This window comes from Macrobrachium rosenbergii, chromosome 57, assembly GCF_040412425.1.
Source record: "Macrobrachium rosenbergii isolate ZJJX-2024 chromosome 57, ASM4041242v1, whole genome shotgun sequence".
Lineage (NCBI taxonomy): Eukaryota > Metazoa > Arthropoda > Malacostraca > Decapoda > Palaemonidae > Macrobrachium > Macrobrachium rosenbergii.
The window spans coordinates 16,109,401-16,134,930 of record NC_089797.1 but is presented as its reverse complement, the minus strand read 5'-3'; the positions used below and the strand labels follow the sequence as shown (position 1 = coordinate 16,134,930).

General features: G+C 34.8%; 1 protein-coding gene across 1 annotated transcript in view; it reads left to right on the top strand.

Moving 5' to 3' along the window:
• nompC (no mechanoreceptor potential C) overlaps positions 1-25,530 on the top strand; it is a 182,909-nt gene that overhangs the window by 50,321 nt on the left and 107,058 nt on the right. The window contains 1 exon segment of the mRNA XM_067101634.1: positions 13,776-13,877. Coding sequence (XP_066957735.1) covers positions 13,776-13,877 — 102 coding nt within the window.

Genomic DNA, 25,530 nt, shown 5'->3' with positions numbered 1-25,530 from the left:
CGAAATATTTATCCTAATCCTGCTCAGCCATCATCGAGAAATTTACGTTTCAGTTCAAAGATACATCTTGATATTTTTGCCTTTTTTCAAAACTTAGTATTACTGTTAAAAACTGCAGTTTCGAATTCATACGAACTGAGAATGTTCTCAATATTTTAAGCGAAAAAAATGTCACGTTATAGCTTAAAAGTTTTGTTTTATGGAGCATTTGCAGCTACACAGAGCGAAAACACGAAAGAAATGAGGGTCCATGACGAAAAGCATTTTCCCCATAAATCACCATGAAGGTCATGGTTTCTTCAGAAGAGGAAGTCTTGCAATAAGAACCAAATAAGAGGGATACATTTTCATACTTTGTGACTCACGTCCGAAATATGGCTGCGAATTTATTTCCCGTCTAATGCTGTTGGTGGATTGTACCATCCACATTTTTTTATAACCTTCCCATATATTACTTCTACCAAGAAACGTAAGCGATATGTACAAGAAAGACTTTAACCTTCGGGGAGAAATGATATTTTAAAGGTGGTATACAGTACAGACCTCTGAATAATATCAACCACCTTTCAGGTCAATTAGATGGACTCGTGTTATTGACATAAAACTTTCAGCTTTTTGGAATATCTTTCTGTCTCTGTCTCCCCCAACTCCCCTCCATCTCTTCTTTTAACTCAGATGGTAGCGCTTTCAGCTCACAACAAAATGGCCAGTGTTCGATCCCCGAAAGTAACAACTTGAAGCAGATAGAAGTCAATTCAACATACACTAAACATGTTGAAGGAACAAAAGATATTAATTCAGAAAACGAAATGAAAAGCTTTTATATTCTTAAATGACGCCTAAAAAATCGATTTCGTTGTATAATTTAAATTGAAATGAAAACTACTTGCAGGCTAATATACTACAACAAATTATCTAATGAAGAACTGAGGCAAATCTAGTATTATATTTTACTATTAAAAATTTCTACAGAAAGCGTTTCTCACACAGGCAAACACACACACACACACACACACACACACACACACACACACACACACACATATATATATATATATATATATATATATATATATATATATATATATATATATATATATATATATATATATATATATATATATATATAATGGAATGTCTCCTTGATATTACAAAAATACAGCGAAAATTTTTTGAAGGTTTTCGTGCACTGTTACGGATGAAAATTTTCAAGTGACGCGTTGTCTGAAATGAGTCAGCATTTTTTTCTGACAGGTTATTTTTCTCTATAAAAGAAAATAAACGAAATGCTTTCTGTTAAAAAAATCAGTTTTATTTCCTGCGTAATATTCTTGGCATTGAATATGTATTGAGAATTTAACAAGATAGGAATTTCATGTGGTCGTGTTTCGGAAGAAAATCGCTAAGATTTAAGCAAAGATTATTTATAATCATTATTTATATTGTGAAATTTAGAATACATTTCAAATCAGAGCGTACGATCCCAGTTTCTGAAATTCGCAATTTATTGAGAACAATGTGCAATGTTATCTTTTAATATTTTGTAAATCGTGAAGAAGTAATTTCACTCATTTGATCTCTCTCTCTCTCTCTCTCTCTCTCTCTCTCTCTCTCTCTCTCTCTCTCTCTCGTCAGGGATTTCTTGAAATCCCAGTTTTTTAGATCAAGCGGAAATCAGTCCTCAATTTGACGTCTGCAAGACAATGGGTAAGCTAAATAAGCGCAGGGATTAAGAAATATTTCGATACATTTGAACAGTTTACACTTCACGACTGTCGGGCAAAAGTCAAGGTTTATTTTTATGCAATCTTTATCATCCAGAGAAGAAAATATAAAAAAAGTAATCTTGAACCTTTGCGCATTATAAACAGTGACACATAGACATCGAGACAACTTCAGTATAAAGATATTAAACTTTTATGTCCATGAATTGTTTCATTCAAGACTTTCAGGAATGGTATATAAATCTCACTATCTAGATATTCATACAGAAATATATGCATATAAGTATACTCCCTCATACACACGCGTATATGACAAAAAAAAAAAGAAAGAGTAGTTTTAAATACTGAAAATGAGCAGCGTAACAGACGGATAATATGCTAAAAAATAAAAATATAGATTAAATTTATATCAAAACGCACATGCCATAATTTTATCGGTGTTCAGATGTCTTTGAATAATAATAATAATAATAATAATAATAATAATAATAATAATAATAATAATAATAATAATAATAATAATAATAATAATAATGGAAATAATGATTTCCTTATAATATTATGGTTACCAATACTATCTATAGTGGGAAAAGAGGAAGTAAAAGATAAACAACCACCAAAAGAACGAAAGGCAGGAAAATCAAAAGAGAAAAAAAAAGAGAATAAAAAGAGAATTGTCTGTCTTGTTGCTGATGATCGAGTTGCAAGGTGTAGCGTTGGTTGACCCAGTCGTAACTTGAGAAGGTTGGAGTGTATCATGGACGGAGTCCACCTACTGTGACTCTTCTTCCCAGTAGGGGGTTAGTGCCGTCAGTGCACCTCATGCGATGCACTGTAGGCATTACTGGAGGTTCTTTGTAGCATCTCTTCGGCTTCTAGCTGCAACCCCTTTCATTCCTTTGACTTGCGTCCGATCATATTCTTTCTTCCATCTTACTTTCCAACCTCTCCCAACAATTGACTCATAGTGCAACTGCGAGGTTTTCCTCCTGTTACACCTATAAAACCTTTTGCTGTCAGTTTCCGTTTCAGCGCTGAGTGACCTCATAGGTTCCAGTGCTTGGCCTTTCGCCTAAATTTCATATTCCATTCCTTTCTGTTCCATTCCAACTCCTCTTCTTGTCATCTTGTAACAGTCCACGGCGACATATTCGGCGAGTAGGGCTGGAGTGATGGTGTCTGTAAAGTTGTCAAGCCTTCATTTTCTCTTGGTATTTAGGTTTCGTGTTGGGTAATATTCCATGAGATGTATTCATACAAGTTATTTCTATTGGTGGCCTTAGCGCTTGCACATGTGAGACTCAGAACCTGTATTTTGTTGGGATGCCATTTTATCACACTTCCCAGTGGCCGAAGGTTTTCAATGCGCTCATGGTTTCTGTCGCAGCATGGTTGATGGCAATGGCCAGTGTTTATACGAAGCGTCTATAATTGCAATTGATGTATGGATATCTCTGTTTGTAAGATGATCTACCTGTAATATTATTCTTATGTAATTTTACTTATTTCCGTGTTTTTGGTTTTACTTATGGAGATTGTACGCTATGAAAGTTTGCGATGAAGGTTATTGGTATGTTAATGTTCTGTAGGGATTTTGAATGAGAATGACAATGGTAGTAAAACTGACGTAATGTCATGCAACTGAAACTTAAAAATATTATGAACAGTGGCTCAAACGCAGTACTTAATTATTCCATTAAGATCTTAAACTTACTAGATATCATTCGGACATGCAATCTTCTTTTTTACGTTAAAAGAACTCACGGCTGAAGATTTGTTAACCGGACTTAGACTCAGCGTGCGTGAACATTCCTTCCCGCCAAAGCTTGGGGTCAAATTCTTTTTTACCTTAAAAGAACACACTTGTTTGTTAACCGGACTCTCTCATTCCTTCCATAAAGCTGCAAATTACCTTAAAAAGCACACACTTGTTTCAAGCCCTCTCTCTCTCTCTCTCTCTCTCTCTCTCTCTCTCTCTCTCTCTCTCTCTCTCTCTCTCTCTCTCTCTCTCTCTCTCAAAGTATAAGTGTAGCTGCTGTCAATGTCTCATATTGCATTTGCGTTTTTGGTGTTTATTTGACCATTTTTTGTTGGAGGCTCAACTTACGAAAGAATTTGGTTATAGAATAGAACAGAATAGAATATAGAATTTAGGCCAAAGGCCAAGCGCTGGGGACCTATGAGAGCATTCAGCGCTGAAACGGAAATTGACAGTAAGAAGGTTTGAAGGGTGTAACTGGAGTAAAACTTCGCAGTTGCACTATGAATCAATCGTTAGGAGAGGGTGGAAAGTAAGATGGAAGAAAGAGAATGTGAACGGAGGTACAGTAAAAGGAATGTAAAGGGGTTGCAGCTAGGGGCCGAAGGTACACTTCAAAGAACCTTAGGTAACACCTACAGTGCACCGCTTGAGGTGCACTGAAGGCACTGCCTCCGGGCGGGGGAATTTAATTGTGATTAATTAAAATACTTTATTACTCATTTTCCTTTTATCAAGTATATGGGGACAGATTTCATAGGTTACTCAAACCGGAAAGTTAATACACGCAGATAGTTATACACACATGGGATTAATGTACACCCCCCTTAAACCAAATGCAACTTATATTAGCAATTTTTTCGGACATTAATCTTCGCTGGCTTTTCAAAAAAATAGCTGAACACATATTCCTCACCAATACTGATTCTTTCCGCCAAAAAAAACGGACTGAAATATAATATAGGCTATCAGACTACATGGAGCATATCCATTGCTATGTGAGGGTTTAACAGGTTCTTAGATAAATTCTAGACTGTTCAAATATGAAAAATGAATAATTTGCTTCATGCATGCTGCTTTCCCTCAGATGATAGCGACAATAATTTCCTGTTTAAATTGAAATGAAAAAAGGATCTGGGAACAACTATTTTTTTTATCAAAGCTGACTTTTGCGCCAGTTTTAAACTTTCTTTTTCTTTACTGAAAAAGATTGAAATGATGTGCACTCCACAGTATTTTATGAACCTGTCTTATTTTTACAAAGATTGAGTAGAACTAATTATGACAAACAATAGTTTGCAACCAAATTTTCTATGGAAATACAAATGGAATAATGTGTCTGTAACGGCGAAAAGTAACTTCGTAGCTTTATATATATATATATATATATATATATATATATATATATATATATATATATATATATATATATATATATATATATATATATATATATATATATATATATATATATATATATATATATATATATATATATATATATATATATATATATATATATATATATATATATGCATGTATGTATATATATGTATATGTATACATACATACATACATACATACATACATACATACATATATATATTTTTATTTTCAAACGATGTTTATCAATATATTTTTTCATGTGCAATGCTGTACGTAACATGGATGGAATCCCTGGCTCTTATATATGTGCGCAAATGATCTCAATATGAGCTTCTGAGTGAAGTGAAATTTCCTTGTGATTGAGAATTACCATCTTTCAGCGCGAGTTCAACCTCCCACACCGCCTACCTCTTCCCACTCTCTCTCTCTCTCTCTCTCTCTCTCTCTCTCTCTCTCTCTCTCAACAGAGAGATAACAGCAACCTTTTCCGTTTACAAAACGCAAATAGACTATTACTTCACTTGGATACAAAATAGGGAGCACCTCCGACCATGTTAGTGACGAGGTGATGTGATGCACCATCTGTCAGTCATCGGTTTCCTCACGCAGACTAAATTTACTTCGGCTGACGTTAAGTGTTCTCTCTCACTGCTTATTCTCTGCCGTCGAGCGTTCACAAGTGAGGTTTCACGGATCGTTTTTACGTCTTTTCTGAAACGTGTTGGTAAGTGTGGGGATAACGAGGATGTTATTAGCAGCTTTAACCACTTTTTATTTTTATCACGCTGTTTACTCTGAGTTTTGTAACTACGAGCAGTTGGGAAAAGTTACGTCCGCTGTAAAAGCCTTTATTTTGCTCTGGTTCTTGGTAACCTCTTTTTTCTCACATAGTTTGCTCTGAGTTTTGTAATTACAAACAGCTAGGAAATGTTACGTTTGCTGTAAAGGCCCTTATTTTGCTGTGGTTCTTGTTTTTCTCTAATGATTTCAAAGTTCGGTTGATTTTCTGTTGGTGTGATTCAGAGTTAAACATACGAATTAACGAATAAAAATCTGAAGACGAAGCAATACCTATTTCTTTTAAACTATTACGGTTTTATTACATTACATTTATTCCGACTCATTCAGAACAAGTATAGCATTTCAAATCATCAGTGTTGTCGTATAGCCTAAACGATCTGAAACGTACTGACCCAAATCGTAACCAAGTCTTACGGTACGACACCCAGGTTACTTCACTTTGATGTTAGTTTAAATTGTGATTATATTAATTCATTGCGTTGTGTATATTAACTAAACTAACAATATGAACTTAATATTGGCGTATTCAATTGTTTCTAGCTCGATGTAAAGTTAGACTGGCGTAAGCACAGTCTCTATATCACTACCCTCATCTAAAGTGCACCTCAAGAAATTCTCCTTACATTTCGATACGCATATCTTCAAAAGAAAGTTTCCCTAAATGTACTTTAAAATGAATAGGAATACTTAAATAGATTTGTAGACACCGACAATTACGGCTGCATTCTTGAGTCCTCCACTAGCTACTTCGACACTACGTTACAGCTATGATAAAGCGACTGACTTCACTGCCGTCTTTGACCGAAATCAAGCCTTCGACTAACTACCGCACAACAAGTTCAACAACCAATATCGGTAGTTAAGCAAATTTACAAGTATATTTACAATTAAACACACGAAACGGATAAGACAACGTTTTTTACTACTAAATACAAACAACGAAACATAATATCCTTCTTCTACATAAGACGCATTTTTACGTAAATTTAAAGAGAATACTTAAAGCTATACCACAACGAGGTTTCGACAATGTTACTTAGACCACTGAGAGAATACACACAAGCAAACACATTCACACAAGGCACCCCCTCACCTTTACCTTTTTATCAGTGGATCTAGATGTGCATGCGCTTCTTCTTAAGAAAAAAAAAAAAACATAAAAATACTGATTTTCGAAATTCCGATTTTATACCCTAACCTTTCAAACCTTATCTAAACTTCGGCCACTCATTTATCCACGTTCTGTTTACAAATTTCACCTTTATGGAAGATACTTCTGTTAAAAGTATTCATGTCTGCATTCGGAGCTATTTATTACTCAATGAAGAACCGATTATTCATCCCTTTCATTTGATCTTAGAATGTGATACACCTCCAGTCATTTTTCTCTTAATTTTCACGTTCTTGGACTCATATAGATTATTTACAAATGAGAGAGAGAGAGAGAGAGAGAGAGAGAGAGAGAGAGAGAGAGAGAGAGAGAGAGAGAGAGAGAGAAATGTAATCAGCATTTTACTCTATACAGTAAAACGATAACGTAGGAAAAGTGAATGAAATAATTAAAAAACTGAAAGAATATTCCTGTCTTATTGCTTCTCAGTGTTATGGTTGTTATGGTGAATGATTTTATACCGTGTTTACCATCCTGCCCATGCGACAAAAGGCAGAATTATTAACCAGAAACTCAGTTTATTTAGTTTATCAACTCGCAGTCAAACAAGAGGCTTCGGAGATTGCAAACCCAAAGCCTAACCCCCTCCATACCAACCAGCCAAACCTTCCCCTCCTCCCCACCAAATTTACCTGGAACACATTCTGCGTCGATGGAGGTCTGGACCATAATCGCTGCTTGTCTCTCCAGAGGTAATATCTTTTTCTTGAGAATATTTTTACCTCTGTGGGGTGAGAATTACCTCATCGAGGCTCTCCCATTATGACCATATGCGTTCTTTCTCTTCTCCTCTCTAGCTGTGACCCATAGCATGGTCTGATAACTAAGAACCTAACTACATCACTGCTTAGGTCAACAGATCCCAACTGACTATCTTGCCAACGCGCCCAGCTGTCCCTCCTCGTCTGGTTCGAGATTCGAATAAGGTCGTCCAGTTGTGACAGGTCCATGATCCGCTTTTTCCTACTAATTACAAGTCCACCTGCTGTAAGTGGGTACTAGCGACTCCTAGGGTCAAGGAAATGTCTTAGGCCTAGTAACTTCACCCATAAGATTTGCTAGGAAACTGTAAGGCTGTATCCTTCTGGTCCCATTCCCGCAAAAAGCTAAGAAGAGAGAGAGAGAGAGAGAGAGAGAGAGAGAGAGAGAGAGAGAGAGAGAGAGAGAGAGAGAGAGAGAGAAAGCAAAAAGCCGAACGAAACAAAACTTCCTTGTCAAGGGTCATTACTTGTGGATACTGAAGTCTCATAGACCACTTTAAAGGTAGTTAATAAAACAAATATTAAAAGAGTGAACACGTTCAGCAAATCTGAGTAATTATGCAGAAGTTTCTTTTGCAGGTACTCATGATTGTTTCTTTTAACTTATTCTTTGCTATTACCTGTAGTTATTATGCAATGATATGAGCTCTGAGAACAGTGTGATAAATGTTTTTGTATCAGTCACATCCCTGAAGAGAATTTCCCCTTCAGAATTATCTATTTATTTACGGAAATAAAGAAAAGAATGTCGGGATTTTTTTTTGTAATCTTCATATCTTTGATGTTTGTTTTCTTAATCATTTGATAACCTTCACGAATCTGGTGCAGCAAAATCTTCAGTTCGCTGATTGCAAAGTCGATACTGAAAGTATTATATAAATGCAAGATGTAAACATTCTTATCTCAGTGGAAAATTATTTCATGTTTTAAAATTATTTCTTGGGAAACCTTTGTGCAGAATGAGATATGTGTCCAATTTTTTTTCTTATAATCGAATAAACATCCCTATAAAGAAGTATATTTTCAACTGTATCTTCAGTTTACTTCTTCAGTAAGTTTTATAGAAAGTGAAGGTCTGGTCGTTTGTGAGTGAGATATTATTATTATTATTATTATTATTATTATTATTATGATTATTATTAGTTGTTGTTGTTGTTGTTCATTAGATGAAACTACTCATCAAATGAATCACTTTGACATTGTTACACAGTTCATACTCGGTTAGTTCCTTTTTAGTTTTCTGGAGGAAGCCCACAGGGGCCATTGACTTGAAATTCAAGCTTCCAAAGAATAAGGTGTTTCTTAGGAAGGAGTAAGAAGTGAAGGGAAACACAGAAAGAAGAGATCCCACTTATTAAAAAGGAAAAAATAATAATAAATAGGTAAAAAAAATAATAAACAGGAAAAAAAGTGATATGGAGATGAAACAGTGTTAAATGGTGATGGAAAAGAGAAACTACAAAGACGCGTGAAACAATGGGAAAAGTTCGGACGTAAATGTAAGCAACTGCAAAGATATAAGAGTAATTTGGAGACATGAAGAGGAAGAATAAAAATAATGATAAACTGAATAAAGATAGAAATAAATATCTTGCACAGAAATATGGAAGTAAATCTTATGGATGAGGGTAGAATGAAAGAGAAGGTGAATAAAACAACAGGTAAAATATGAATTGAGCAGCAGAACCTTTCGAAGAAGTTTTGAAAGACAAGAAGAGTTGCCCTAAACTCATCTGATCAGTGATCATAATTAGTGATTTAAATTTAATTAGCAAAATCCAACACCAGAAATGAATGATAAAAACAAGCAATTTTAGAAAAAGTACAAGATTTATGTGTTTATTATTAGTAGTATTCCTATTTCCTAGCCGAAATCATTGATCTGTCCTATAAATAAACGTCTTCCCGTACAACAGACAAAAACAACGGAGTGCCAATCGATAATTTGCACGGCACGTTCATCGTCGTGCCGTGCAAGGACACGAGGGATTAACAGACACGACGCTGGTTTTCCTCCCTCACGGCTTAAGGAACTCGGAGACGCTATTTCAACAACTTGTGGTTTGCACTGTCTGACAGTTGCTAGCAGAGGGGGTGACGTCTGCAAGTCTTTGCTATTGAAATGGAATGGAACATTGGAATGGAATGGAATGCAGGCCAAAGGCCAAGCGCTGGGATATGTCAGCCCATTCAACGCTGAAATGAGAGTTGAGAGTAATAAGTCCTTAAAGGTGCAACCTCGCAGTTGCACTATGAAACAATATTGTTAGGAGAGGGTGGAAAGTAAGATAGAAGAAAGAGAATATGAACGGAGGTACAGTAATGGGAATGAAAAGGGTTTCAGCTAGAGGACGAAGGGACGCTGCACGGAACCTTAAGTAATGCCTACAGTGCACCGCGTGAGGTTCACTGACGGCTTTACCCCCTTACGAGGAATCTTTGCTACTGAATTTTCGTGAAATTTTGCTTGTTCCATACATATGATTTACTGTAGAGCAGTCTTATAGTAACAAAGGTGGATGATTGTCTAGCAAATGATTATTTGCTTTTTCGCGTTGCTGTTCATTACTTTGATACAGTTAATTGAACGAAATTTCCCTGCTGCAAATGTTAATATAACCAAGAACATTAAGTTCTTGGTTATATTAATGACAGAAAGATCATCAAGATTGTTGTCAATAATTACAAGATTTGTGCCGAAATAACCTACTCGCTTGAAAATTGTCGTTTTAAGTTGCAGACAAATGCCTCGTTTTTAATTAACTATTTCATGGACTGAGCAAACGACATAAAAGTGTCTCATTACCAGTGCAGCAAGAGATGACAAGATAAAGATTTTTTCATCACTGCTTATTTTATAAGAAAAGGATCTGAAGATGCCAGTGACCATTCTACTTCCAGTTATTGTTATGTATGGAAATATTATCCCGGTGACAGTTTTAATTCATGTGATCTGAATATCACACGGTGAAGTTTTATCAGTTAACGGGACAAATATTTTTCTTAGAATTTGAAGTTTATTCTGTAACAAGTAAAAAAGTTTTTCGGCGCAATCGAGTTTTCTGTACATTGTCTGATCAAGGCCACCGAAAATAGGTCTATCTTTCGGTGGTCTCTGTATAATACTGTATGAAACGCGGCCCGTGAAACCCAAGGCCCGGTGGTGGCCTATCCTAAACATTCCCAGAAGCACGATTATGGCTAACTTTAACTTTAAATAAAATAAAAACTGCTGAGGCTAGAGGGCTGCAATTTGGTATGTTTGATGACTGGGGTGGATGATCAACATACCAATTTGCAGCCCTCTATCCTCAGTATTTTTTAAGATCTGAGGGCGGACAGAAAAACTGCGGACGGACACAAAGCCGGCACAATAGTTTTCTTTTCAGAAAACTATATATATATACATATATATGCATATATATGTATATATATACATATATAAATATATATATATATATATATATATATATATATATATATATATATATATATATATATATATATATATATATATATATATATATATATATATATATATATATATATATATATATATAGGCGTGAGGTTAGTAGACAAACAGTTAAATATAGCTGCCATACTGAAATTATTTTCGAAAATCAGATGTCGACAAATTTCATCTGTGGACTGATCTTACTGACAAATTCGCCTGATCTAGGATAGCGAAATAATTATCACCTGATGATTATAATAATAATAATAATAATAATAATAATAATAATAATAATAATAATAATAATAATAATAATAATAATAATAACAGCGAGATAGATGGGACTGCCATCACGATTTTCTCCGTACATCGTTAAGTTTCAAAGGATAAAGGGCCCATTAGTAAAATACTGAAACGCATTGTAAGAAAATCACTATATCTATATATCATAGAATTATAGGACTTCTTGTCTAAATAGTTTTTATTAGGCTTACGAGTATTCTTAGAATTCTTACATGACAGTTATTTTAATTTTGGAGTTTCCTTTAACTACTCATCACAGGAATCACTTCGACATTATTACACGGTTCATACTCGGCTAGTTCCTTTTTTAGTTTTCTGAAAAGAAAACAATTGTCCCGGCTTTGTGTACGTCCGCACTTTTTCCTGTCCGCCCTCTGATCTTAAAAACTACTGAGGCTAGAAGGCTGCAAATTGGAATGTTGATCATCCACCCCCCAGTCATCAAACATACCAAATTGCAGCCCTCTAACCTCAGCAGTTTTTATTTTATTTACACACATATGTATATATATACAGTATATGTGTATACACAGTATATTATATATATTATGTGTATATATTATAAATATGTATATATATAATTATATATATACATATATATGCATATGTGCATATATATAATATATATATCATATATATCATATATATGCACATATGTATATATATGTATATATAATTATATATACACATATACTGTATATATATACACATATATATGTGTGTGTGTGTCTGTGTATGCGTATATTATACTACTTAGCTTTGGAGAGAATGGCGCCAGAAGGATACAGTCTTCCAGTTTCCCAGAAAATCTAGGCCTAAGGCATTTCCTTGATCACAGCAGCTGCTAGTACCCAGTTACAGCTGGGTGGTCTTCTAGACAGTAGGACAGGAGCGAATGATGGACCTAGCAACCATGAGCCAAGGGATGTATCGGTATATAAATTAGGAAATATGAAAAAGAGAAAGAATTTTAATTCACAAAATAGAATTAAGCTGATAATGATAAGAGAGAAGGATAAGATCCTAAATAGTAGCAAACTAATAAACCCAAGGATATAGCCAAAAACGAAATTAACCTAAGAAATACAAGGTAGTGAAGCTATTAAAACCACCTCCAGTAGATGAATACCTAGACTTCTAGAAAATAAATGAGATTCTTACTTATACGTAAATCAGTAAGTGGACAGTAAAAGCAGTGGCTGTGATGAACTGCCTTATGGGATAGGGAACTGGGTGCTTGCAGTGACCCTGTTGCCTAATATCCACGTAAACGACAGTTGAAAACAGTCATACGTTGTTCATGGGTTGCTACACAAAATAAATACCAAACTGTAAATGAATTTATATAATGCATATAGATTAATATGAATATATATATGATATAATATACATGAAATATAAATATATATTCCATAGGAACAAGTTTATTTACACAGTATCCAGACGCTGTGTCATGTTCCAGCATCCAGGTCATAAACCATTCTTAAGTACACAGTAAAATACTTAGAAACAGGAATATAAAAGTCTAGCTTATGTATTTGTTTTCCGTGTTGGGTTGCTACCACACTGGAGCCTTTGATGTTGATATATTTGGTTTTCCAAGCGGAGTTGTTGCTTGGGTGATATTGATAATAACTTTAAATAATGCAATAAAATAAACTAAATGCACTCAAAGTTTTTTAATGTTTAATTTCCCTTCCAAAATCAAATACAGCTAATGAACGTTTTGCTAATGAATGTTTTTCTTTATAGTCAAAGTTATTTATGTATTTCTTAACTAACCAACAGGAAATTTATTATGAAGCAACGTTTTGATGAAAATCTGATAGATAAATATAAAGTTCCTGTCTTCCATGCAAACATTACGTTAACAGGTAACACCACAAGTCACCTTTGTTGTAGATTAAAAGGGAAAAAACTGAATCCCAAGATACTGAAATTACAGCATCCTCGTTTGTCACAGATTTCAGACTGATTAATGTTAACTTTGATGCCTAAAACTGAGCATACTTTATATGGGTCTTTACTAGTTTTAGAGACCTCAAGAACTCTGGGCGTTTGATATCTGACATCAAATAAAATGTCCCTATTATATATATATATATATATATATATATATATATATATATATATATATATATATATATATATATATACATATATATATATATATATATATATATGTGTGTGTGTGTGTGTGTGTGTGTGTGTTATATGTTTATGCATGAACTTATTCTTATCCGGTTTTGTCTCTAGTTCAACCACAAGGTTTAGAGTACGTGTAAAGCCCTAGACGAAAGAAAAATCTCATAGCCAAATCTCAGTGGATTAAGACTATAGATCCATCGCTTGTTATGTGTTAGGCGAAGTTAATAGACATGATCACTAATTCCAATTGTCCATTCTCCTTTCCAGACGACTGGGTTCACGCCGTTGATGTACGCAGCGAGAGAGAACAAGGCCACGTTCATCGACAGACTAATTGATCTTGGTTGCAACCCCAACGCCAAAAATGCCGTGAGTTATGCAACCTGATTTTTCTGTGCAGACTTTTGAAAGACAGGATTTTTGCTTTTTTATAAATTAAGCCTCTTTACAATTTTGATATAGACCACCTCTCTCGATGACTCTTCCACATGGTTATGTTTGCCAGATATGTTCTTTTAAGTTGACCGTAGATTATAAAGTATTTCTTTGATTTATTTGCTTGGTTTCATTTACATCTATCTACTTGTTATTAGAAGCAACTGAGTATTTCTCGGAAGGTTTTCATGAAACAATTTGGCAGACTGGATATGACCTAAACTCAGTCGCTTGTTTGATGCTGAACTGTACCAAATCTGGATACAGAAAACCTTTCAGCTTGACGGGAATTGGAATATTTTCTGATTATCTGGTAAATTCCAGGAGAAAAAGCTTGATTTTATCTGTTAAAGTATTTCGATATGTCATGCCTAAACAGTCTAACAGTCTTTATTCATCCACGTAATTCCTATAAAACTAAAAGTAATCTCACATGTGGCCCGACTCTGTTTAAACACCACCACCATACCAGTCAGGCAAAGGAGCAATTTGTCGCGTTCCAACAATATTTGGTTGAAAATATTATACGACGTCTACATCATTTACTTTCCGGTTGTTCTTATCTATTTTTTTCTCGGCTATTTCATTTATCAAGGTAAAATGTCTTTAAGAAATATCAGAAATTCAAAAACAACTATTTTAGTTGTTATATCATTAATGGGAAAACAAGATTGATTTATTTATCGTCTGCAAGGAAGTAAGGATAATGAGCGTTCAGGATGAAACCGTGACCAAAGGCACGGAAGTTCTTTACATAGTGACTCGTAAATTTAATGACAGTTGATTTCGTCAGTCATTCCACATTTGGTTGTTTTCTTTTTTCGGTCCCTTCTGAGCGATATGCTAAAAATAACTTCAGATCCGGAGCGAGGTTCCGGTAGTGAGATGGCTTCTTTTAAAGTCAAATGAATTTCCCTTTTTATTTCCATATTTTCTTTTGTGCTGAAATTTGTACACTTACGTTATTGAAATGTGTACATTTCTGTGACAGAATCATCTTAGCTTCAGTTAATATCTATGGAGGCGAAAAAAATAACACAACTGGTTTTTAACCATTAATTTTCAAATAATGCGACTTTCCATATATTATATAACTTTGTCCCCTCCATAAAAGTCATGACACGAATAAGGGCTTTTCCTACTTAATGTAATGCCTCATAAACCGGGAATAAACTACCTAATTGGCGAAGAGGAGTATGGGTCTAAAGGTGCGCATTAACTGTTAATTATTCCAGATCGTCACTGGAAGAATGAAAGTGTTGTTACTGAATCAGTTCGCTACATGTGGTCAAGAAGAAATGTAATTAATATAGGTTCGAAGAAACAGATTCAGTAATACCACTACTAAAGATAAATTTTTCAATGGTTTCATGACCCTCATTGAGAAAAAAAAAAAATACAATGTTTAATTACTGATCCAAAACGACAAACAAGATGCGAAATGATCACGAGATCTTTATGTCTTTAACCGATGATAATTATCTTGAACTTGCTTCTGAAAAGTCTCTGACAGGATCCAAGAATCATAATCGATATATTTTTTTTTAATTATAAGTATGTTATGAGAGACAGACGCAAAATGTATTTTCATTCTATGCACGTCTGTCTGTCTGTATGTCACTACAGCCTATGTATACAGTAATGTATGCGTATATAATATACGTACATATATACATATATATATATATATATATCTATATATATATATATATATATATATAAATATATATATGTATATATATATATATATATATACATATATATATATATATATATATATATATATATATATATATATATATATATATATATATATATATATATATATATATATATATATATATATATATATATATATATATATATGTGTGTGTGTGTGTGTGTGTGTGTGTGTGTGTAGAAGATTAACCTTGTATATATTATCACGTGTCCATGAAAGAATCCCTAAGACATTAGAGTAAATGCAAATATTCCATAGTCACGTATTTTCACTTACAAAATATCCCCGGGATCGAAGCCTTAATCATGCAACGTTTACTTTTGTCTGAAATATAGAATTCAGCTCTCTCAGGTACCACAGTGTCACAATCAGATAACTAGTGAGCTTAATTTAGCTCATGGGTCATAGCTCACTGAATGTTATTTTAGTATATTGTGAAATCATAAGTAAACATAATAGGAAAATAAATAGAAAATTAAATTCGTTTTACTGAACGACGCAAATCGATTAATGTTGCTAATGTAGTGGTCAAACGAATGGATTAATTCTGAAAACAGCCCGACAGTCGAATGCAAGATAGCTCACTATTAAACACAAAGTGGGAATAGGAAGGTACCATTATTAGATTTGCTGCTGCTAAATAAAATATTAACAAGAAAGATTCCCGCGAAATAAACGGTTTGGGAATAGATATAGTTTTGAATTTAAAACCCATCCAAGGCTTTAAACAAACAGGGATAATGACAGGGAGATAGAGGTATGTCTCTTAATAAAGGAGATAGTTTGAGGTAAAAAAAAGTTTTTCTGCATTGTACGTATGTTTCATGATGTCAGTCTCGGAATCTCCAAACTCCAGTCCAAATGCCGAAATCTCTACTAATAAGCAAAGCCTTTATAGACATCTGAATTATCATTAGGCCTAAATATCGCCTCATTTTCATATCATGATGTAACTGGTCCGAACATCCACCTTTTGGCGTGTTACCAAAAGCATCACAATATTCCTGAAGGCGTCGACCTCTCCTGGTTTCAGTGACCTTCAAGCTTTATCCGATATTAATGCTGGTATTCGAACTATGCAAGATTTTAATAGTTTACCAAATCGGCCCAGCAGCGTTGCCATGTAAGAGTTAGATAAATATTTGGGACGTGTTTAGCCTTGCTTACTTATGCTGTCTTCCTTTCAGGAGAATAAATCTTTTGCGCCCTGAAGCTTGCAGAACTGAGCCACGTTATTCACATATGAACATTCCGAAAATATAGTTGTAGATTGATCACAGGAAGATACTGAAGAATTGTTCACAAAATTAGCAAGAATTGTGAAATCGTTCAAGGGTACAAAGTAGTGCTTTAAAAGGGTGATTCGTATCATAATGGGTGACATTTTTCCAGAAGTCAGCGGAGGAAAAGATCAAAGTTAAAGATCAAAGTTAATTAAATGAATGCTGACTAAATGAGAATAAAAGCATACATATTCTTATTTGAAAGAGAGTATTGGAAAATGTAGCATTGAATGAAGAGGAAAAACGAATATCGAGGTGGATGATTATGAAAATTTCGGCTCATTTACCAGGTGCATGAATGCACACACACATACAGACACACAAGCGTACACGCACAGACATGTTTATCGTCACAGCCTTATGATATATATATATATACATACATACATATATATATATATATATATATATATATATATATATATATATATATATATATATATATATATATATATATATATATATGTACACATACTTACTTCCGAATAAATACTCCATTAGATACCATCCAGTTTGAATGAGGTCCTGTTAGCAATTCTACTAATGCACAGAACAATTGTGTATATGATAAAATCAATTTATTTGAACTCGAGATGGATTGCTTCAGGAGTTTTAAAAGAACGTATGGAGGCAGAGCCATGCTGGAAGTAAGAACTTATGAGGAAGTGAGAAGAGGGATATATATATATATATATATATATATATATATATATATATATATATATATATATATATATATATATATATATATATATATATATATATATATATATATATATATATATATCGTGGTACAACACTCGACTCATAACAGAGGATAGCTCTAAAATAAAACTCCTGAAATATGGATGAAACCCCTGTGAAGATAATTTCCTCAACGTTAGACATTTAATACACCAACACAGATGGCTCACCAGCAGTACGTTAAAATCTCCCCCCACCCCCGCACACCGTTCACCTCTACCTTTCTTACGTTCTTGCGCCTCATTGATAATTATTCACTTCCTTTCCTTTACCTCGTTTACACTCACGTCTCCTGTTTAATTTAACCCAGTCTAGGTTTCTTCTTTATCCGCCTTGACATTAACCAACCTACCATCATCCATCTTTGGAAATGACTAAACCATCTCAAAACAAAGACCATTCCTTCATCTACGGTAACCTTTTTACTCCTATGCATCTCCGCATTTATCGTCCTTCCAGCTATTCTTATGACACACATACCTCACTGGCTTCCTTAGACAATTGAAGTCCCCTCTCAGTTTCCAGCAACACCCTTCTTCTACCTTTCGTAACTCAGCTATTATATATGACTCACCGCTTCTCTCATCTGAATATCATCCGTTGCATATACTCCCAAGCACCAATGTCATTCAGCGGTTTCCATTCTTCCACCATTTACATTTAACATCCATTGCTCCATCTTCTTGTTCTCCATCTTCTTGTTTTCTATTTACCAATCATAACCTTACACTTGTTCACATTTGTTGTCAGCTTTCTCCTCTTGCAAACAATTTCAAACTCTTTTACTAGTTTTTATGGTTTCTTTTCGCAGTCCCCTAATCAGTGCAATATCATCTGCAAGCATCAGTTATTCCATGATCCCTTCAAAACTTACCCCACAACTTTTTACACAAACACAAACACATAAACCGAGCAGGATGAGCAGCAGTGAAATGAGCAATAAAATCTGGAGGAGATTATAAAGCGATGGAATGACGGTTATCCGGAGAGGGGAGAGAAGATCCCTTGCACGACACTGCGTGTGTTCTCGTGTGTGTGACTAGAGCCAAGAGGTAGCGCATGCTGCTCAGGCACCGGGGATCCCTCTGGGAAGATTTTTTCTTTTTCTTTTTCTTAACGAAATGCGGAATTTTATCTCTTTGATCCGCAAATAGCCCAAGACATTCAGATGAGCTTTCATTTAAAGCTTCACATAAGTTCATCGTCTTGGATTTGGTATTTCCTTCTCTGGATCTGCATTTGAAAATGTAGCAATCTTTATCGAAGGAAAAAACAAATGCATTAAGAAGCAGAGCCATTCTTGGCTTTTGTGTTCTAAAACACTGTGAGTAAAGATAAGTTTTAATATATTTTTTTTTCTGTTAACACTATCAAACTTAAAAAAATATGCCATTAGGAAATTATGAGGGTCACATACGATGCCCAGTTCCATAATAAAAAACATCAAACACGTAATGGCACCTGCCTGGTATTATCAAAGAAAATTTTCCTGATTAGAAAGTAGAATGGACTGACAAAGATTATTATAGAATAAAATGATTAAAACTGGAACGAGTCTAGCAAATCTTCCGGCAAGACATTTGAGACGGAGATAAAAAGGGAATTGCTTCGTACACTTAATCCATGTACGGACCTTACAGACCTTACAGACCTTACAGTTCGTTCGGGTTGCCCCAGGTCCCTCAGTGTGAGGCACCTCTGATGTCTACCAGAGAATTGCTAATGCATCTTCCGGTATATTTTGCATCTTCCAATCTTGGATGGTCTGGGATGCAGCTGAGATATTTGTCGAGCTTGTTCTTAAACACATCTACGCTCACTCCTGTTATGTTCCTGAGATGAGCTGGTAACGCACTGAATAGACGATGCATTATCGATGCTGGTGCGTAGTGGATTAATGTCCTGTTTGCTTTCCTTAGTTTTCCTGGTATAGTTTTGGGCACTGTTAATCTACCTCTGCTTGCTCTTTCTGATATTTTTAGCTCCATGGTGTTTTCGGTAATTCCTTCTATCTGTAGCGTTCCCTTCTCCTTTCGAGACTATATAATTTTAAGGAGTAGGGTCGGAATGTTTCCTTAGAAAGAACCTATATTATATTCATGCTCCGCAAAAATAAACAAATAAAAAATAAATAAATAATCAAATAAAAACATCAAATAGAAAATCAAAATAATAATGAATTACGGTAAGACAAGTTTTTTCATCAGTGCTTCGAAAACATCACAACAGGAAAAAGTGTTGCACTGAAGCACGGAAAATATTTGCTGTGTCATTACAAGAAAAACGTATCATTCGATAAAAAATATACGCATTAAATCATTTCCCCTCTTGCTGAATGTTAGTGAGACCATCTCATGACTGCTTGGGATTCGGAGCAGGATATTGACAATCGAGTAAGCAAAGTCATTTTTTTGCAACGCAACTTTGTGTAAATCATCTTGCAAGACCAAGGTTACATTTCAGGTAGGTCATTAATCAGAGAGGCCTTATAATCATGCAGCGCGAGTTTCGCCCGGGTCAAAATCATCGTAATTAACAGGTCAAAAAAAAAAAAAAAATAGATGACACCTGAAAACAGGAAAAGAAACGTGACCATTATTCTAGATCGACTTCTTTGGTCAATGACGTTTGCTACAATAATGTGACCAAGATTAATAATACGAGTGTTGTTTATGAAGGCACAAATGAGCAATAAAATGTTAATTCTTTTGTGACTCACAATTTTGCGGTGTCTTTGAAGTATGAAGAGAGAGAGAGAGAGAGAGAGAGAGAGAGAGAGAGAGAGAGAGAGAGAGAGAGAGAGAAATCTGCAAAGAAAAATTGAGAACATCTGTTTATTGCTACTTCTCTCTCGTATTTTACAATGTAGCTATAAACTGAAGATGATCTCAGTTTATTTTTGCAAACTCTCTCTCTCTCTCTCTCTCTCTCTCTCTCTCTCTCTCTCTCTCCAAATGTGCCACAAAATTATGAGCCACAAATAAATTAACGTTTACTGCTCATTCGTGCCTTCATAAATAATATTCTTATTGTCAATCGTGGTCACATTATTGTAACATACGTCACTAACCAAAGAAGTCGATCCATTTTTCAGGTGTCATCTATTATTTTTTACCTGTTAATTACGATGAATTTTGACCCAGGCGAGACGAAGGCTGCATGATTAAAAGGTCTCTCTGATTAACGATCTAACTGTAATGTAACCTTGGTCTTGCGAGAACATTTACACAAAGTTGCGTTGCAAAAAACTGGCTTTGTTTACTAGATTGTCAATATTCTGCAAGCTATCATGAGACAGTCTCACCAATATCCAGATATGGGGGAAAATGCCTTAATTTGTATACTTTTATGAAATATGTTGTTCTTGTAATGGTAAAGCAAATATTTTCGCTCTGCAGTACAGCATTTTTTTGTTGCGATGTTTTCGAAGCGTTGATCAATAAATTCAGTTTATATATTAATTTGTTTATCTATTTTTACAGAGCGTGTATATTGGGGCTCTTTGTATGGAAACATGTATTAAAACTACGAAACCCAGAATCTTATAATCCACTTGAAATTACCTCTTGTTTCTCTGTTGCAAATTCTCTCTGTAAGCCTTCTGAGACTCATTCCAGCTTTGAGCAATGTTGTAGAATAATCTTTTTCAATCCATTCTACTTTACAATAAGGACTGGGCAGAAAGGTAATTACATACTTTTGTTCGCATCTCCTCGAGATATATGTAAATCATATTGTTATTATTACTTCACGCAAAAAGGAGTGTAAGGACCAGAAGATAGATGATCGAAACCTGAAGATGGCAGGCATTACTTACAGCAAAATTGAAATCGACCAAAACTGATCTATGGAAACAGAAAAACCTTGGATATATCTCCACTCGCCCCTCTATTCATTATCTCATCATCAACTAGATCTTCCATCTATTCTGTAATGACAGACAATCTGACCAACTCTCTCACTCATCACTTTCTCTCTCCCGAGTATCCTTACGACTATTCTTGTTTGGGAACTAAATATTTCCTACAATCAAGCCTCAAAATTTCAAGCGAAGATGCTAAACAATACCACTATAAAACACTTCTCCTTGTCCTTTTTATAATTTGTTAACATTTTTATCTATTCATTTATTAACTTGGAAATTTATATATATTTTTTTTAAAGTAACTGACATCTTGTTTCTGTATTTCCTATTATCTTTTGTAATTTCTTTCAAATGAACACCATATTCTTTTGAAGCATGAATTTCAAGTCAATGGCCCTTGTAGACCTTTTCCATATGAACAGGGTCCGTTTTGAATAATAATAATAATAATAATAATAATAATAATAATAATAATAATAATAATAATAATAATAATAATAATAATATTCTTTCCAAATACATTTCTAAAGTCTCTCTCCAGTTTCATTTACTAGAACAGAACCAGCACAGCTACAAACAACTCTATCTCTGTCTGTGTCATCTATCTCGGCACCAAAAAGCTACCAAAAAGCTCAGTAAAAAGGAAAATATAATATTGCTTTATGAATAATAACTTAATTCGCACTATAGACCAGTGGTTCTTAACCTTTTCATTACCACGCCCCCTCTAAAAAGTTGGCCCTTCCCTTCACGCCCCCCTTGCATCTATGAGTAAAATTCCCTCCCAGATTTAAAGGCAAATAAAAGAAAAGGAGAAAGAGGAGAGGTGTTTTTATTCTTTTGGGAATGAATTAGTGAGATGCGTGACTGCTTCTTAGCGACTCTTGTTAAGAGCATAACGGATATAATTAGAGAAATTTTAATTTTTCCCTCGGGCTCGTGCCCCCCAGATTAAGAACCACTGCTGTAGACTAAAACGATGTTAAAACAAGGCACCCCTAACGAATAACCTCCGATGATCACATTCAATCTCCACTGTTTCTATAAAAGGTTTAGTTTTAAAGCGATATGCGGCAATAAAAAATTACATGTATATTACAAAGAAAAAGTTTACAATTAATCTATTACTGACACGGAGTTCTTTTTCTAAAAAAAGTCACATAGCTGGTATAAATCTTTATTACTAATAAATACTTTTACTTATGAATTTTATCCCCGATGATTATTGCTTTCAATGACGTGCTAAATATCGCAAAGGAGTACTCATGAAACTGTTTTTCCCCTTTCCTTAATTATCTGCAATATCGTCACGATGAATACAGTAATGAAGGTAATGCTTTGATGGCTCAGGTGTTTAACCAGAGGTTAAGTGCTTAACAATGACTAATGTTGCAAATTCTGATTAAATATCCTAAAGATTAATATCATTATAAATAAATACTAATGTAAAAAGGAAAGGAGACACAGGAAAGACTAATAAAGATTTTAATCAGACCACCACTGATTCCGTAAAGACTGTCCGTTATGACACAGAGAAGACTAATAATCTGGGAATTAAAAAAGAATTCATGAAAATAGCGGTGCTGAACAAGGACACCACGAAATGGTCAGTCACCGACGAAACTCCATGATTCAATGACGACTATCCGTAATGACTATCCGGACGCTAATTAGAAAGTAAGAGGAGCATGACAACGAATAAAGCGTAACGGCAAAGATAATTTGAGTAACCGCTTACGAAAGACCTTTGACATCTGCCGTGTGTGTGTGTGTGTGTGTGTGTGTCTGTAGTGCATCGGTCTGGATTTTAGCATTGTGGAAAGGGAGGGGAATTCGAGGTAAGAATAGAGAGAAGAATGGGCGAAATGCAGCGAGAGAAGGTAAAAAAAAAAAGGAGGGTTATGACCAAGAGGGTGAAAGTTGGGTAACAGAGAGGAATTGATGGGTATGGAAGAGGGAAGGAAGGGGAGGAAGAGTATGACGTGATTAATAGAGACTTAGGAATTGGCATGGGAGAGTCAGTGAATGCTAAGAGAAGGGAAGAACGAGAAGAATGAATGGAAGAATGAAGATTGAATGAGAGAATGTGATAGAGAATGTGATAGACATTAGATATGCCACCACCCAGATCTTTTCATTGACAATGATTTTTTTTAATTATATGCAATTTTGATAAATTTTAGGCGTCATTGTTGACTGCAAATTCACTTTTGAAACACGCAGTAGAGCCTTCTCATCAACGGCACAAAAAATTGATATATCACGGCAGTCTTAATTTGTTTGCTAAAAACTAGAGTTATAACAGATCTCTTATTCCAGATGTTAGTATTAATCTCCATCCTTGCTATTCAATTTGTCCACTGTATATTATTAATGACATTTTGCATAATCCAGATTATCCTTTGCATTCAGATCTTCCAAGACTTTACGATTCTGCACACAGGCAGGCAGTTAATTCTAACAGTCTTAACTTTTCTGTTGTGAAGCTGAATGCCACACATTTTTCTAGAAGTTTTGTTCCAGTTGTAGCCAGATATGGAGTTGCAAAGACTATTATTTAAAAATCGATCTCAAAGCCATGCGTTACAGAACCTGGCCGGATACACCCTTCTAAAATGATTTTTCTGGAAGATCAGCCCCTAAAATATTCTTCCTTCTTCATCAACGGCAAAAATCTTTGCAATTAACTCAGCTGCGAAGCAGCTCCCTTACTGTGTCTATTTATAGACGGCATTTAAGTCAGTCTGTTCCTTAAGAGCAGATAATGACGCTGTCAGGATGATCAATGGCTGCCAGGCTCTTTGAAATTCTCTGACTCAGGCATTTTTTTTTTCAGCAACAACGTAGTTCTATGTACATGAAACATGCAACAGTTCTTTTGTATTTTGTAAGAGAATAAGCTCCAGATTCTTCTCTGTCACTTGAACGTAAAGACATAGAGAGAACTTGCAGATTCACAGAGCGAGCGGAGGGCTCTACGGGAGTCTGACGTGACCGTCTTTAATCGTATTGCATGCGGAAAATTTTCCAAAAATTCCACCGAAAAGAGATAATTAGCGCCTTGATTTATGACTCCCATGCTGACGGTTAAACAACGATTTTGTAATGATTGCTCGCATTCTCATATTTTTTCTTTTATTCTGTGTAACGATTTGTTTTGACTCAGAAGAATAAACGGAAGATTTATACAGGGTGCTTGGTCAGGGCGGGTCGTGTTCAATGAACAGATAATGAGGGTTTGGATTACTCTGCGTACCTTTAAAAACTTTCATAAGCAGAGTAAATTTAAAGCTTTTTTTTATTAGTTGTTAGATAATTGTTGCAAATATGGCATTTACAACACCATTTTTACTGTTCAGAAGAATTTCAAGAATTTGTGAAGTGAAGGTGACTTCCAGTTAACATTCTCTTCAACTGTTAAAGTTAATTAACGCTTATTTGAGTACAAAACGAGTGCCTTGTCTTTTTTAAATTACCTTTTCAGTGTGAGGTATTGTACCAAGCATATTATTTACCTGGAACCTACTATACTTGAATTGAAATCGCCATTAGAGTTGAATAAAAAATGAGTGAAACATTACTCTATGTTGGTCTATACTTATCGAAGAAGTTTTTAATGAGAAAGACGATTTTTTATTAGACAACAAACTAATTCGCCAGTAAAATAGACATTAGTACTTTTCTCAAGATAATATTATTTGAAACAATAAGGCAGAGTAAGGTTCCAAAGAGATACTATTCACTCATTCATGAGCTGGAATATTCCATAAAACAAGAACGCGCTTTTTGTTCGCTTGACCTGATTTTCGGAAAAACGGCCTTTGACAGGTCGTTGACAGCCAGTCAGCCAGTCACCAAAACCTCTGCTCAATTATTACACGAAACTACAACATTCATGATCGTTTTTACTTCCGAGTCAAAGATGATTTTTCTTTTCACTTCCAAGGCTGATGACAGACTTTCTCGAATGGTAAA